Below are 16,239 nucleotides of genomic sequence, written 5' to 3' on the forward strand. Positions count from 1 at the left end.
TCTCGCCTCTTTTCACATACCCAGTGTTTAGTGCAGTGCCTGGCACACAGTAGGTGCTTAAAACATTTCAATGATTGATTATTAAGTGATATTGACTGACTTCCGGGCTGAGTAACCATCCCCATCCCTAACCCAGTTCTAGAAGTGACTTCCCCTTTTAATTTAAAAATTTCCCCTTGTGGGTACGCAAAGAGGCTCTTAGCCAATCACAAAAGAATCCGCCCTTGCCCAATATGGCTGCTGGGGCATCAGGCGCTGAGGCGGGGCCAAAGTTGCTTGAATGGTTTTACCCATTTCCTTCTCTCCACCCCCTTCGATGCCGAGCCAATGGAAAAGCCCGAGTTGTGGACTAGACTAACAGGGGCGCTCGGGGCAGGGGGGGTCTGGAAGCTCGCGGGAAGCCGAGTTTGGGTTTCCAGCCTCGGCGCCCTGAGTCGGGGGCTAGCCGCCCAAGATGCAGTTTGCCGTCTTCTAAGCTCACCTTCGGGTGCCAGAGCACCTCGGGAGGTTCCCGTTCTGTGCAGCTGCAGGTAGCGTCTCCCCCCCACCCCCGGCCGGCCCTGGATAGTTTGGCTCAGCCCTTCCCTGTTTGGGACAGTTCGGGCGGAGAAGTCGCGGGCGGAGCGCGCCGGCGTCGGGGCGGAGGCGAGGGAGGCGGTGAGCGGCCGAGCTGGGGGCCGGGGGCCGGGGGCGGCTGGAGGCAGCGGGCTAGCGGAGCCGAGGGCCAGGGGCCGAGGGCCGGGAGCCAGAGAACGGAGGCCGGAGGCAGAGGGCCAGGAGCCGAGGGCCGGGCCGGGCCCGCTGTCGCCGGAGTTGCGAGGAGCCCCCAAGGGCCGAGGGGTCTCAGCATGTCCTGCGGCGGCGACGGCCCCAGCAGCCAGTTCCCCCTGCACGCCCTGGTCTGGAACAATGACTACCGGCAGCTGGAGAAGGCGCTGAACGGGCAGGTGAGAGGGCTGAGCGGGGAAACTGAGGCCCAGAGGGGACCTGGGGTTGCGAGCAGCAGAGGACCCCTAGTCTATGGATGCAAGGGGGGAAACAGGTCCAGAGAGGCCCGAGATCACAAGCTACAGGGGACCCCAAGTCCATTAATATAGGGGGGATAATGAAGCTGGAGGGGGGCCGGGGTCAGGAGCTGCAGGAGACCCCGAGTTTACTTAAATAGGGAGATACTGAGGCCCAGAAGGGGCCTGGAGTACTCCAGCTCTAAGGTACTCCGAGTCAAAGGATGAAGGGGAGAAAATGAGGGGGGGGGCGGGGTCAGGAGCTTCAGGGGACTCTGAATCCCTTGACTGAAGGAGAAACTGAGCCCCAGAGTGGGGCCGGGAACAGGAGCTGCAGGGGAACCCAATTCTGTGGATGCAGGGGTGTGTGTGTATGTTAATTTGAGTCACAGAGTGAGCCTGGGGCTAAGAGCTTCAAGGGACCCTAAGTCTATGAATAGTGGGGAAGAGGGGACTGAGGCCCAGGACAGGCCTGGCACCAAGAGCTGCAAGGGTCCTTGACTCCATTGATGCAAGGGAGAATGATCCCCAGAGCTGGGTCAGGTGAGGAAGCTGAGCTCAGGGGCCCTGGGCTGGTGAGTGAAACTGGGTTCCACAGTGGTTTGGGGTCAAGAGCTGCAGGAGACCCTGTCTACAGCCCTTTTTTTTTTTTTTTTTTTTTTTTTTTTTTCTCCTGGGGAGTGGGGAAGGGTATCCTTGAAGTGGAGAAAGGTCCTCCAGTCCCCTGTATGTGCCCAGGTGGAGAGGGGGAGGGATTGATTGAGAGTGGACAGGGGGAACTGAGAGGCCATCTGGGCCAAGTACAGTCAAGGAGACTTTATTCCGTGCCTCTGATGTGCCAGGCACTGTGCTCCCCACTGTGTGAGAATCCAAAGGCAAAAGAGGATCCCTTGCCATGATGAGCTCATGGTCTAACAGGGGAGACAGCATGCCAAAGATGATGGACCAAGCAGGGATAGATGGGATGAATAGGAGATAATTAACAGAGGAAAGGAAGGCACTGGCATTAAAAGAGATTAGGAATGATTTCCTGCAGAAAACAGGATTTTATCTGGGACTCAAGGAAGCCAGGGATGGCCAGTGAAAGTGCCCAGAATCAGGAGATGGAGTGTCAAGGTGAAGAATAGGCAATTAGGGCTATGAAATCCACAGGATTTTGTCTTTAGTCTTGGAGGTCATAGGGAGGGAAGGAGTTTACTGAGTAGGAGGTGACATAGCCATATCTGACCTTTAGGAAGATCTCTTTGGTGGCTGAATGAAGGATGGACTGGAGTAGGGAGAGCCCTTAGACAGGCAGACCCCTGAGCAGCAGCTGATGCAGCAGTCCAAGGGTGAGGGCTTTGGCCTGTTTGTACCAGAGAGATGTCACGTAGGAGGCAGGCCTTGGCAACAGATCAGATGGAGGGGGAGAGAGAGTGGGGCACCAGGATACTACCTGCCTTGTGATCCTGGGGGTCCCAAAGAATGGCCCAGCTCTCTTTCTGTTCAGAGGGGGACCCTGATGGTCAGAGGAGTCCTAGCGCTGGAAGGGTCCTACTTATGGCAGCCTTCCTGGCCCTGGGAGCTGTCCAAAGAGGGGGATGAGCTAGTTTTCTGGTCACCGGAGGTCTTCTTTCTAGTCCAGGTTCTATGCTGGGAGGGAGGCTGGACTAGATAGCTTCCACGCTCCTTCTAGCTCAGAGATAATGTGACTCTGGACCTTGGGAACTGTCAGTGTTCTTGGCATATAGTAACTGCTTTATAAATGCCTTCTAGTTCATTCATTTTAACCTTCCCACTTTCCACTGAGAAAACTGGGGCCTAGCAGCTCTTTGAGAGTCCACATTGGGCTTTGTTCTGTCTCGAATGTAACTCAGAGTGGCATCTTTTGCAGTATACTTTTCTGTGTGGTCCATCAGCTGGCTTATCCCTTTACTTGACTGCTTTGAGGTCAGGTCCTGACTCTTAGCTTTTTGTCTCCTCCAGTGTCTAGCTTGAGAAATGATAAGAAACCATATTTGGTTAGCACTTTCTTCTCAATGACCCTGTGTGAGCTAGAGAGGGCAGGATTATTATCCCCTTTTAAGTGGGGCTCAGAGACGTAAGTTGACTTTGCTTTGGTCACACAGCCAGTAATTCTTGGAGCTTGGAACCAGTCTTCTGTATACTATACTAGGCTGTCCATCAGTGACTATTAATGAATGTTTGTTGTTGCATTGTGTGTCCAAGTTACAGCCTGGCACCATCCATGCGCTAGGAGTGAGCAGTTCAGACCAGAATTGGACATCTGACCATAGCCTCGGAAAGCTAGCGTCTTAATATAGGTACAGGTTATCCCTTGGCTCCCAAGTAGCCCTAAGGTCATCAGGAAAATTTAGTGGAGAAGCACAATTGATTTTCATTTGGTTGGCAGAAAAAAATCCGCAGCCTAAGCATCACCCAGTTGAGTGAAAAGTTACTGCCAAGCATGGGCATTCACCCTTGCCAGCAGGCTGCCTGCTGCAGTTATCCTAAGACAGCCCATTGCAAAAACACTCAGACACCCATTGAAAACCAGGAGCCTTCCCCTAGGAACAAAGGTTGGTACTTGTTTCATGGATCTTCTCTGCCCAGACTGGTTGAGTTTCTTTGTAAGGTTCATCCCTTTTAATTAGGCAGAACAGTTGAGGAGATGCTTTGACATGTCCCCGTCCAAATGATTCACTAGTCCCGGACTGGGACTGGCCGTTCACCTCCCCATTTCCCACCTAACAGTTCATCCTCCTGGGCTTGGCTTTATTGCTAGGGCTGAATGTCAGTGAACATTGATGTCTTTTTGATTGGTTAACTAGGAGTCATACATGTTCTGTTAGTGAGGTCCTGTCTGGGTTAAATAGTGGGAGCATTCAGCAGCATGCTATTTTTTTCTAATTTTTTAAACCCTCACCTTCCATCTTGGAGTCAATACTGTGTATTGACTCCGAAGCAGAAGAGTGGTAAGGGTAGGCAATGGGGGTCAAGTGACTTGCCCAGGGTCACTCAGCTGGGAAGTGTCTGAGGTCAGATATTGAACCCAGGACCTTCCATCCACTGAGCCACCCAGCTGCCCCCAGCATGTTATTTTTGATTCGTGTGTGTGTGTGTGTGTGTGTATGTATGTGAGTGCGTGTGTGTGCGCATGTGTAAATGTGTATGTGTGTGAGAGAGAAAGAGATGGGGTCTATGATGGGCATGTGTATGTGTGTAGGGCGGAGAGGGGGAGAGGAGAGAGAGAGAGAGAGAGAGAGAGAGAGAGAACGAGAACGACAGAGATGGGAGGAGTAGGTGGTCTGTGATGGGTGTGTGTGTGTGTGTGTGAGAGAGAGAGAAAGAGAGAGAGAGAGAGAGAGAGAGAAGAGAGAGAGAGAAGAGAGAGAGAGAGAGAGAGATGGGGTCTGTGATGGGCGTGTGTCTGTCTGTCCATCTCCATGTCCACGTACACACACACAGAAAGTAAGTAGCCACAGATCTAAGACCTGCTTGGAAGAGAGGGAAACACGGGCCCCTCATGTCTTCATACTTGTTCTTCACCACTGCCTCTTGCTTCTTCTTTTGAGCCCTGTTCAGATGCCATCTCCTGTGACCTTTTATGCCCCAGTTCCCCCTTAGTAGTCTCTCTTCCTCTCACTTAAAATGATTAGATATGATGTTGTATGCACTTTTTTTGCATTTAAAGAGTGTACATTTGCACACACAAGGCAGAACAGTTAAGGACCATTGACTGAAACAAGTCTTTTTTCTGTCCTGTTTGCATTTCTTTTTCAGTCTGTCATAAGATCAGATTGCTGTGCTCGGTAGCTACTCATCTGGGTAGGTTTTGCCTCCTCCCCACTGCCCAGAATGGAAATGTTCTGAGAAAAGGGGCTCTTTCGGTTCATTTTGTCCTTGGGTCTATCCCTGGGGCCTGGGAGCTTAGGGAATAAGTTCTAAATTCAGTTATAACTTGGAGAGAGTTTAGTTCTTGCATTTGGAAGTAAGCAGGTATCTTCCCAAGAGTGTAAAGGGTAAAGAGTGGAATTAAGATGCCTTGTATAGTTCTTTGTTAAATTACAAATGAGAGGAATGAGCTGGGTCTTAATTTGTAATGGAAAAAATAGTTTAGCTGAAAAGTCATTTTATTTCCTTTCAATGGATAGTAATAAAATGAATCTGTTCCCTAAAAGTCCTTGGTACACCTTGACCCCAAACAGTCATCCATGTGGTCATAGAATTAAAACTGTACAATGCAGTGCGGCTAGGTGGCCCAAGGATAGAGAGCCAGACTTGGAGAGGGGAGGTTCTGGGTTCAAATGTGGTCTCAAGACACTTCCTTCCTGTGTGACCCTGGACAAGTCACTTAACCTCCATTGCCTAGCCCTTACCACTCTTCTAACTTAGAACCAATACGTAGTATTGACTCTAAGAGGGAAGGTAATTAAAAAAAACATACATACCCCAATCCAAAAAATGAATTATTTTGTATTATTTTCCTTGTGTGAATCTGTTTTGCAGGCAGACAGGCACTGAGCCCCATTCAGGTGCCTGTCCTTGGCCAGGCATTGTGCTAAGGGTGGGCGTAGAAGAAAGGAGGGGGAGAGGGCCTGCCCTCCAGGAGCCCGGCACAGGCCAGTGGGGGAGATGTCGCGGCCCTGCCTGGGGACTAATCTCTGAACTGCAAGTTCTGTCACTCGGCCATTCTGTAAACCGCCTTTCTGCCTTCCTCCGCTGCCTGCCCCCCGAGGGGACCCTCCTCTGGTCTTGTTGCCCAGAGGCCTGGCGTGGAGGCAGGAGGTGGGTCAGAGAGGATACCCGCTTGGGAATGCAGCTTTGATCAGGACATGCTAAAACTGGGGATGCTGGGCTTAGACAAGAGAAGACGAGGAGAGAGGGGGGCAGGTGGACGTCGGCTTGTTCTCACTGTTCCAAGAGGGCCGGTGTGGAGGGCGGGGTGGGGAGGGATTCGGCTTGGCCTGGGGGCGCAGCCAGGAGCACCAGGGGGGCCCAGGGGAGAGGTGGCTGGAGGCTTGGGGTTTGTGGGGGTCCTTTGGCCCAGGCTGGGCCACTCCTTGTTGTGGGGAAGGGGCTCTGGAGGCTTCTTCCGACCCCGGGTGTGTACCCCGGTGAGAGGCACGAGGGAGGCCACGGTCTCCTCATCCATTGGTTTAGGGTTTGGTGGTGGGCAGCTGTATCCGACTCCTTGGGACCCCGGAGACCGTCGCTGGCCATGGGGTTTTCTCAGCAGGGATGCTGTCATGGTTCGCCTTCTCCTTCTCCAGTGGATCCTTTTCGTTGGGCAATCAGAAGTTAAGTGACTTGCCCAGGGTCACGTTGCTAGCGTGAGGCTGGATCAGAACGCAGGTCGTCCTGACTCTAGGCCCAGTGCTCTATCCACTGAGTCAGCCAGCTGCCTGTTTCAGGCTTAGTGACGGCTCGTTTACGGTAGTTTTGGGTTGGTGCCGCTCACTTTCTTGATTTAGAGTTCGATCCTTTTCCTGGGCAGAGCTTGTCTCTCACCACTTCCCTCGAGCCTGGGCCGAGAGGTAACAGGGCCGATCGGGGGTGCCACTCGGTGGGCAGGAACGAGCCCCTGCTGCTCTGCTCCTCAGCCCGGCCTTAGTGCCTAGCCTGGGAAGCCCAGCCAGCAGCATCCGGGCTGCCTTTTTCCGGGGGTCTCCGGAGCGCCCACCCTCAGGGACAGCAGCTCCCGTTAGACCTGGAGGGGCCTCCCGGCTCACTACTCAGCAGGGGGGACGCAGGAATCCGGCTCGCTCCACCCTGCCCAGGGGCTCGGCCAGGCCTTTACCTCCCTGGGCTTCTCCTCGCCTGGACTGAGAGGGCTGGTGAGAGGATCTCGGGGGGGCCCTTCTGTCTGGATCCTCCGAGACAAAGGGTTCCACGGAGCCGGCTTTTTACAGTTCAAGTTCTGCCTCCCTTCTGACTTGTGTGATCTCCAGTGAGTCGTTGAACCTCTTGGTGTCTCAGTTTCCCAATTTGAAAAAGGAAGGAATTGAACTAGGAAGGAAGCACAGCTTTATGAAGCCCCTGCTGTGGGCCGGGCACCATGCTACGTGCTTTGTAACCCGGGGAGGCGAGCGCTGGTAGAATCCCTGTTTTACAGGGGAGAAACCAGGAAGAGACATGGGAAGTGACTTGCCCAGAGTCACACAGCCAGGAAGGGTTTAAGGCTGGATTTTAACTCGGGTCCTGCAGACTCCCAGCCCACTGTGCCACCCAGAGGAGACGGTGTCTGTGTCTTGTTCAAGGTCACACGTAGTAAGCGGCCCAGCTGAGTTATCAGAGCAGCCCCATTAACTCCAATCCCGACGCTTGTCACAACGTGCTACATGTTTGCCAGATTATATTGTGGGTATAAACCAGCTCTAGGGGCAGCGAGGTGGGGCCCAGGTCAGGCCTGGAGGCAGGAAGACTCATTTTCCTGGGTTCATATCTGGCCTCAGACTCTTAACTGTATGACCCTGGGCAAGTCACTGAACCCTGTTTGTCTCAGTTTCCTCATACGTATAGCTGGAGAAGGAAGTGATGAACTGCTCCAAGATGTCTTCTCCAGTAGCTATTGTCAGAGAGTAACATCTTCCAGCCACCAATAGGGATGTTTGTGCTTCCTTTGAGTTCACTTTTAGCTGGTTTGGGTGGCTGTATTCCAGCGGCCTTTGCCCCAGAGATGAGAAGACCCCCGTTCTCCCCCTGTGCTGTTTCTGGACGTCCCAAGGAAATCGTCTGGTGACCGCAGACCTCCTCCGGGGGCCATTGTGTAAGAAGGAGAAAGTCAAGAGCTTTTTTGTTTTTTAAACCCTTACCTTCAGTCTTAGAGAAAATACTGAGTGCTGGTTCCAAGGCAGAAGAGCAGTAAGTAGTAGGCAGTGGGGGCTAAATGACTTGCCCAGGGTCACACAGCTGGGCCAGGAAAATCCCCGAGGGGGTCACAAAGAGTCAGATATGACTGAAACGACTGAATAGCAATAAAAATGATTTGGGAGAGAAATAAAGAAATAGACGTCCCTCTCCTGTGGACATTCCGAAGGCCCTAACCCGGCCCGGGTTCCAGCCGTAGTCATACGACTAGGGATCGGTGAGCCTAAATCGATCCTGCTTGGGAAGAAGCAGCATTATGAAACGTCACGGGAGCTTCCTCAGAGATGGGTGCTTCGGGCCGATGGCTTTTTGGCCTGAAGGTTAATAGGCAGCCTCACAGCAGGCCTGGACATTGGATTGGGACGCCCCGGGTGCCAGAGTCTCTGCTCTCCCTCCTTTCACTTCTTCCGTCACGCGAGTGGGAATATCCCCAAATGTGTTGGTGGCTGAAAGGATTTTACTTTGTTCCAGGAACAAAGTACAGAAAGAGTAAAAGCTTCTCTAGCTTAGCTGAAGGGGATTTTTAAATGCCTTTTTGAACTTCCGTGTGCCAACTCGAACCCAGAGATTTTGGCCCTGTTTCCTCTGAACAATTTATCTCCCAGGGGGAGATTATTTTAAGCACTCAGCATTTAGCAGAAAGAGAAAGTGGCCAAAGTCCTCGGCTGTTGTGACCATCCGCGGCTCTCCATGTGGCCTTGAATCAGTCTCTAATTGAAGCCACTGGTTTTCTGGCCATTGCTATGAGCTGATGGTGAACGAGAAATGACCTCCCTGTCATTTAGCTTTTGTTTGGGCCCTGTTGGCATTTCGGGGAGATGCCATGATGTTCCACAATTTGTTTTGGAAACAAATGGAAATCTTTGAGCTCTTCCCCCATAGCTGTTGGCAGAGAGTGACATTTTCCAGCCACCAACAGGGACATTTTTGCTTCCTTTGAATTCACTTTTAGCTGGTTTGGGCTGGTGTATTCCAGCGGCCTTTGCCCCAAAGATGAGAAGACCCCTGTTCTCCCCCCGTGTTGTTCCTGGATGTCCCAAGGAAATCGCTTATGATTTTAGAGCCTGTGAAAACCTCTGTCGCCTGGTGGCCACAGACTTCCTCAGGGGACCATTGTGTAAGAAGGAGAAAGTGAAGAACTTTTTTGTTTTTAAACCCTTACTTTCAGTCTTAGAATCAATACAGTGTATTGGTTCCAAGGTAGAGGAGCAGTAAGTGGCAGGCAATGGGGGTTAAGTGACTTGCCCAGGGTCACACAGCTAGGAAGTGTCTGAGGCCAGATTTTGAGTCCAAAACCTCTTTCCATCCCTAGGCCTGGCTCTCTATTCATTGAGCCACTTAGCCACCCCTAAGCCAGAAACTTTTGACCAGCAGAAGATCAGCTAACCAAAGTAATTGTCCACATGAGAACTGTAGAGTTCTGTTCATTTAGCCTCCCCCAATTTCTTTGTTTTTTTTTTTTTTTTAAAACCCTTAACTTCTGTGTATTGGCTCCTAGGTGGAAGAGTGGTAAGGGTGGGCAATGGGGGTCAAGTGACTTGCCCAGGGTCACACAGCTGGGAAGAGGCCGGATTTGAACCCAGGACCTCCCGTCTCTAGGCCTGACTCTCAATCCACTGAGCTACCCAGCTGCCCCCCCAGTCCCCCCAACCCCCCTCAATTTCTTTAGGAAGAGGAATCCTTTTTTTGCCTAGCCTGAGGCTGAAACCAGGAATAGGGAAGGCTGATTTAGCTGCATGGATGGATTTGAAGATCCCCTACTCTGGGCCTTGGAGTTTCTCTCCTTGGTGCACTGCTGGGTAGCGACTACTTTAAAGTTAAATAAGGGATGCCCTTGTGTCCTGGAGTAATGTGTCACCATGGAAGTCTCTGAACTTGTCTGTTAACTGTAATGAAATTTGAACTGAGGCCTTTTTGTGTGGGAAGTGAGAATGGAAGCTCTACTGAGGCCCCGAGGATAGCTTCATTATCCCAAATTGGCATCTCCCACAAAAGCATCTGAGTGATAAGGATGGCCAGCTGATCCAGGGTGGGGAGATAGGCAGAGCAAGGGCCAGAAATAGACTCTTCCCTTCTGCATTCAATGCATCCTGCTCATCTGCCTTTATGCATGTGCTGGCTTAATTTGGATTCTTTGTAGGTTTAGAATATCTCCAATACCTCCTCATCTTCTGTAAAAGAGGCCGGTGCGTCAGCAGGAGCCGTCTAGTCCTGGGGGCTTTGAAATATGAAGGAGCCCCAGCCAGCTCTTCCCAGCTTGGAAGACCGGTCCTTGTCCCTCGGAGGAGAATTTATGAGATGGATGAGGTTCAGCCCCTCTTGTATGTGGCATGTTCATTTGCGGGGCCTTCGGACAAGGATCTCCTCTTTAGATGACCTGCAGCTTAGTTAGAGAGTATCTGCAGTCTAAGAGGGGCTTCTTTTCTTCAGGACAAGGCGATGCCCTTCCTCCCCACCCCTTGCCAGTTGTTAGCACCATTTTGCAGTTTTCTTCCTTGTTCGAATGTGAGAGATTGAGCTGGAAGAGTCAGGGAGGGCTTCACAGAGCTAAGAATGGAGTCGAGCCTTGAACCGCGATTAGGATTGGACAGAAACGAGTGGAAAAGATGCCAGAACAGTTTGAGCAAATGCTTCCAGGTAGAAAATCTTGTGACAAGTCTGGACAGTGACAAAGTAGGAGCTGATGATTGAACTTTAGGGAGAGAAATCCAGCACCAGTGTGCAGAGGACAGATTAGAGGGAGGAGAGCCCTGTTAGGAGATTATTCCTAAGTAATCTTAGGTGAGAAGCACAGTGTCAGCACTGGAAGGGACCTCACTGTATGGATCCTTCAGGCCCTTTACAGTTGACCTTCCCTGGGTGAAGACTTTAAGCAAGGAGAGAGAGCACCTCCGCGGGCAGCCCATTGTGCTTTCGGACAGTTCCCTTTGGTCATTTTCTCCCTTTCTGCTTTGTGCCCAGTATCTCTGCTCTCAGAGGTCAGGCAGAACAAGGCCAGCCCTCCCTCCAAATGGCAACTCTTCAGACAGGTGAAGACAGCAATTGTAAGACATGGCGGCCCAGGCTGGAGCCGGGGGAGTGGAGAGGAGGGAACAGGCTGCATGGACTTGCGGGGCTCTCTTCAGCGAGCCTGATGAATTAAGATGGGGGAGTGAGCTTGAAGGCAAGCAGCAAAAAGATAGCTGAAATTCAGATTGGACTGGAGAGTTTGCAAAGCCCTTTGCTGTTGTTGCAAGAGACGCTGACTTTATTGTGCTGGTTTTCCTGAAGAGGACAGAGCTGGAGGTGGGGGAGGCTGCCTGGGAACCTCCGTGAGGAAAGTTCCTTTTTATAGTTTTTCTGATGTTCAAACTGTTCTTGACCCTCTGATGTTCTGACATCAGTTCCTTTTTTAGAGTTTTTCTGCCCTTTACCCATAGGGAAACCCTCCTGGGCATCTACTGCCTCTTATAGCTGCTGATGTCCAGTTGACTCTTCCTTTCTTTCTGTGTGTTCCACCTGGTTTTGTCCCTAAGAGCTGTCTCCTTAGGGCAGCTAGGTGGCCCAGCAGACACAAACCTGAGCTTGGAGTCAGGAAGTCCCGAGTTCAAACCCAGCCTCAAACACTTATTAGATGTCTGATTCTGGGCAAGTTGCTTAACGTCTGTTTTCCTGTTCTTTTCATTTGTGAAATGAGGGTAATAATAGCACTTCCCAGGCTTGTTGTGAGGGGCAAATGAGATAATGTTTATAAAGCATTGAGCACAGTGCTTGGCACATAGTAGGTGCTAAAGAGATGTTTATTATTATTATTTAGATCAGTGATGGTGTGGCACGGTGGAAACATTTCTGACAATTTCTGACGCTGGAGTCAGAGATCCTAGGTTCAAGCCCCACCTCTGGCGACCTTGGGCAAATCACACACTGATCCTGGGCATCAGCTTCCTTAACTGAAAATTGGATGTGGGACTAGAGGACCCAGGAGGTCCAGCTCTCAATTCATGAGCTTCTACTTTCCCTTGTCTTGACGTGAGTCTGATCCATCCTAAGGGGCAGGTGCCCTGAGAGTGAGCCAGGAGTTGTGACAGACTTAGCTCCCCATGTTCTTGGCTGTGGATTATGGGGATCAGTTTGGAGCCTCAATGGAGTGAGTGAGGGAGACACCAGGCTTGCCTGGGGATCTGCCACCCCCTTTTCCCATGTGGCCTCATTTTTCCAAGCAGTTGGCCTAGTGATTCCTTTAGCCTCTTTTCTCCTCCGTCCAGTGAGGGGACTGGAGTAATGTCCTTGAGGTCTCCATTGCGACCCTGAGTCCACCCTCTGAAGCTAGAGCTGAGAAGAGGGATGACGGAGGGAATAGATGAAAGCCCAACATGTAGGATCCTGAAGAGAGTCAGGATGGGGGGGGGGGCTTGGAAGCTGGGGGCCTGGCTTTCACGTCTGCATAAATACCTCCCTGTCTGCACCTCACAAATCACTCTCCCGGTCCTTGGGGCCCATCCATCCCCATCCATCGATCTGGGTTAGTTTTATTGCTGCTCCCTCATCACATAATCAGGGGAGTGAGGTTTTGGGGAAAGTCCAGCTGGCTGCCAGCATTTATATTCATAGCAAAATTGTCTTCTGTACTTTCAGTTTGATTAAAATCTGGTACTTCCTGTTCTCCATTTCAGTGTTTCTGTCCTTTTAGAAAGCTCTGCCGCATTCCAGGTCAGACATGATTGAACGCCAGCGAAGCCCCTTTGCATATGTAGGCAGACCTCCATTGCAGTCACGGATGCAAGATTATCCTTGAGTTTGAATTGAGCCTCTTGCTATTGGGTTCACCCAGCTTATTTGGAAGTAATTCTGGTTCCTTAACAGAATGTGGAAGCCCTGGACCCCCGAGGCCGGACCTTACTGCACCTCGCCGTTTCCTTGGGACATTTGGAGTCCGCCAGAGTCTTGCTCCGACACAAAGCAGATGTCACCAAAGAGAACCGCCAGGGATGGACAGGCAAGCGTATACTTAAAAAACAGCCCCCCAAAGGCTTCACTTTCAGGTTCTTTGAGCACAAAGCCAGTCCCAGATCACTCTTTTATTGGAAGGAAGCTTACTCCTGTCTTTTCTTTCTTGGGACCAGAGGGACAGGGGAGAAGGAAGAGAGCCCCAAGTGGTTGCTGCTAGTGAGGGTCGAGCATAGCTGTCTGAATTCTGATCCTTGGCCACCCCACGGAAGCTCTAGTGAATCCCCACAGAAGGAGCAGCTGGAGCAGATGATGGGTGACAGGAGGCTCCTCCTGAGGCACATTAGTGAGCGTCCTCAGCTTTAGGGCTTTCCAGATGCTCTGCCTGAGTCACACCAGGGCAGCCACCCCCAAAAAAGGGAACCAAGAAGAGACATGGTTGGTTGGTGCAGGCTGGGGCATGCCTGAGGAAGGAAGAAGCCCCCCACAACTCTGCTGGCTCCCATCGGCCCTCCTCAGGCAGAAGCTGTTCTAGTAAACCATCCACTAAGCATTGGAGGCTCTGTGGGATCAGTGGCAGGCTGCTGAGGATGGGCCCTGGGCCAGGCCCAGGAGCTGGTGTTGCCTGATGACAAGGACACAGAGTTTCCTCACTAGACTGGCCTAATCGCAGAGGGGTGGCAATCTGCCTCAGGGGAGGGAGCCCCACGCCAGTGGAGTCCCGGAGGTGAGAGGAAGCAGATAGGGCTGCCCTTTGTGGCCATTTTAATGCTTTGCTCTTTGGGGTTTCAGTCTTACATGAAGCAGTGAGCACTGGAGACCCTGAAATGGTGTACACCATTCTTCAGCATCGCGACTACCACAACACGTCCATGGCACTAGAAGGGGTCCCGGAGCTGCTCCAGAAGATCCTGGAGGTAGGTGAGATCAGGGCCATGAGGGATAAGCCTCGACCTGGGCCACAGTCCGGCCAGACAACAGTGCGAGCTCGCGGGATGTGTGTTTGTGGAAAGCCGCCCCTTCTTGGCATGGGGACGGCGTGCAGCGCAGGTCAGAAACTCGTCTAGACTCAGCCCAGCTTACCTGGCATCGTCTGAACTTGAACTCAGGTCTTCCTGCCCCGACGGCCGACCTGTTAGACACTGTCCCAAGGCCAGGCAGCAAGCACTGATGAAGGGCCTTCTGGGTGCTGAGGATACCAAGAAAGCCTCTGCCCCTCGTCCCCTAATAGGCTCCTGATGAGCTCCCAGGCTGATGGGGGAGACAGCACACACACGGCTGTTTACATACAAGTTATATCCAGGGAAGCCCCAGCACTAAGGGATCCAGGAGAGGCTCCTTGTAGCAGGGGATTGGGGCTGGAAGGAAGCCGGGGAAGACAGCAGCCCCTCATTCAAAACCAGAACCCAGACTAACATTTTCATTTCTCTGATGTCATAGAGGAATGAGGCTCCATATCAGTTAATTTTTTTTTTTAACCCTGACCTTCCATCTTATAGTCAATACCATGTATTGGTTCCAAGGTAGAAGAGTGGTAAGAGCTAGGCAGTGAGGGTTGAGTGACTTGCCCAGGGTCACACAGCTAGGAAGTGTCTGAGGTCTGAGCTCCCGTCTCCAGGCCTGGCTCTCTATTCACTGAGCCAGCTAGTTGCCCCCATAAATTAATTTTCTAGATGGTAGCAGATAGAAGGCTCACTGGACAGAGCACCAGGCCTAGAGATGAGAGGTCCTGGGTTCAAGTGTGGCTTCAGATACTTCCTAGCTGTGTGACCCTGGGCAAGTCCCTTAACCCCAGTTGCCTGGTCCTTACCACTCTTCTGCCTTGGAATTGATATTTACTTTCCTAAGACAGAAGGTACGGGTTTCTTCTAGGTACCTGGATCTTATCCCCTAAGTGCCTTAACAGTTGACCTATCAATGAAAAAATTATAATGCTTATTTGCAAAAATCAAATGTAAATGTACAGCACCCTTTCCTACTGAAGTAGAAGAGAAGAGACGCAGCAGAATTTATTCTTTTATTGATGGCTCTGGGTGTCAGGATCACAGAATTTTAGTCAGCAAGATTATGTCAGCAAGAAACAGAAAATATATGTGCCTCTGTTTGTGTTGTCCTGCCATGTAACTCAGCCCCTTCCACAGCCATTTACACAAGCAGACAAGTCTTTGTCGAGGTAAGATGCCACACGGAGTGCCTGTCTTCTGGGGCAGGAGGAGCCGTGGGCTGAGGAGGAGGACTGGTCCGAAAGCTGCCCCCTCCCTCCTTTCATGAGGAGTGTGTGTCAGGGAACGTTTCCTAAGGACAAGAGTGCCCAGAAGTGGAATGAGCTGCCGTGGGAGGGTCCAGCTTCCCCTTCATCAGCGTTCTTCAAGAATGACCCCTGGGGGGGAAGTGGGTAGCTGGGTAGCTCAGTGGATGGAGAGCCAGGCCTAGAGACAGGAGGTCCTAGGTTCAAATCCGGCCTCAGACACTTCCCAGCTGTGTGACCCTGGGCAAGTCACTTGACCCTCATTGCCTACCCTTACTAATCTTCCACCTATAAGTCAATACACAGAAGTTAAGGGTTTAAAATTTAAAAAAAAAAAAAAATAATGACCCCTGGGAGTGCCGGAGTCCCCAGAGACGACTTCTTTTCTGGCTCTGGTTCGGTCACAGAGGCCCCCTCGACATTGCAAACCCTGCGCTTGAGTGTGTCCTTTTGTCAGGCCTTTCCTTGACTTCCCAGCTTGGATCTATCTTTCTGTGCATTTGGGAAATCTCATTCTGTCATGAGAAATATTAACACTGTTGCTAGAAGATGTTGAGTTACTTAGTTCTTAATCTCTGACAGCGCAGAGTTGTCCTAGATCGTTGCACTGCTGAGAGGAGCTGAATCTTTCACATTTGATCTTTGTATATTATTGCTGTGTCTGTGTACAGTGTTCAAGTGTTCCTGCTTTTTTCACTGTGTCAGTCCTTGAAGGTCTTTCCAGCTTTCTGAAATCATCTTGTGTATCATTTCTTATAGCACAATAGTATTCCATCACCACAGTTTAATCACATTCCATCACCACAGTTTAATCAACTATTGCCCAATGGATAGGCATCCCTCAATTTTCAATTATTTGCCACCACAAAAGAGCAGCTCTAAATATTTCTGTACAAGTAGGACCTCCCCCCTTTTCTAATCTTTGGTATACAAAGCTTGTAGTAGTATTACAGGATCAAAGGGTATGCACAGTATTGCCTTTTGGTCAGTTCCAAATTGCCCTCCAGAATGGTTGGATCAGTTCACAACTCCACCAGCAATGCATCAGTGTCTCAATTTTGCTCTGTCCCCTCCAACATTTATCATTTCCTTTACTGTCATATTGGCCAGTCTGATAGGTGTGAGGTGGTACCTCAGAGTTGTTTTAATTTGCATTTCTCTAATCAAGAGAGATTTAGAACATTTTTTCATATGATTTTTGATAGCTTTGAT

At 51.0% G+C, this 16,239-nt stretch overlaps 1 protein-coding gene across 1 annotated transcript in view; it reads left to right on the forward strand.

Moving 5' to 3' along the window:
* Positions 1–750: 750 nt before the first annotated feature.
* Positions 751–16,239, forward strand: part of ANKRD13A (ankyrin repeat domain 13A) — a 43,021-nt gene continuing 27,532 nt past the window's right edge. The window contains exons 1-3 of the mRNA XM_044674081.1: positions 751–947; positions 12,696–12,828; positions 13,572–13,696. Of these exons, the coding sequence (XP_044530016.1) occupies positions 849–947; positions 12,696–12,828; positions 13,572–13,696 (357 nt within the window). The 5' untranslated portion in view covers positions 751–848. The remainder of the gene's footprint in view (positions 948–12,695; positions 12,829–13,571; positions 13,697–16,239) is intronic.

This window comes from Gracilinanus agilis, chromosome 1, assembly GCF_016433145.1.
Source record: "Gracilinanus agilis isolate LMUSP501 chromosome 1, AgileGrace, whole genome shotgun sequence".
Lineage (NCBI taxonomy): Eukaryota > Metazoa > Chordata > Mammalia > Didelphimorphia > Didelphidae > Gracilinanus > Gracilinanus agilis.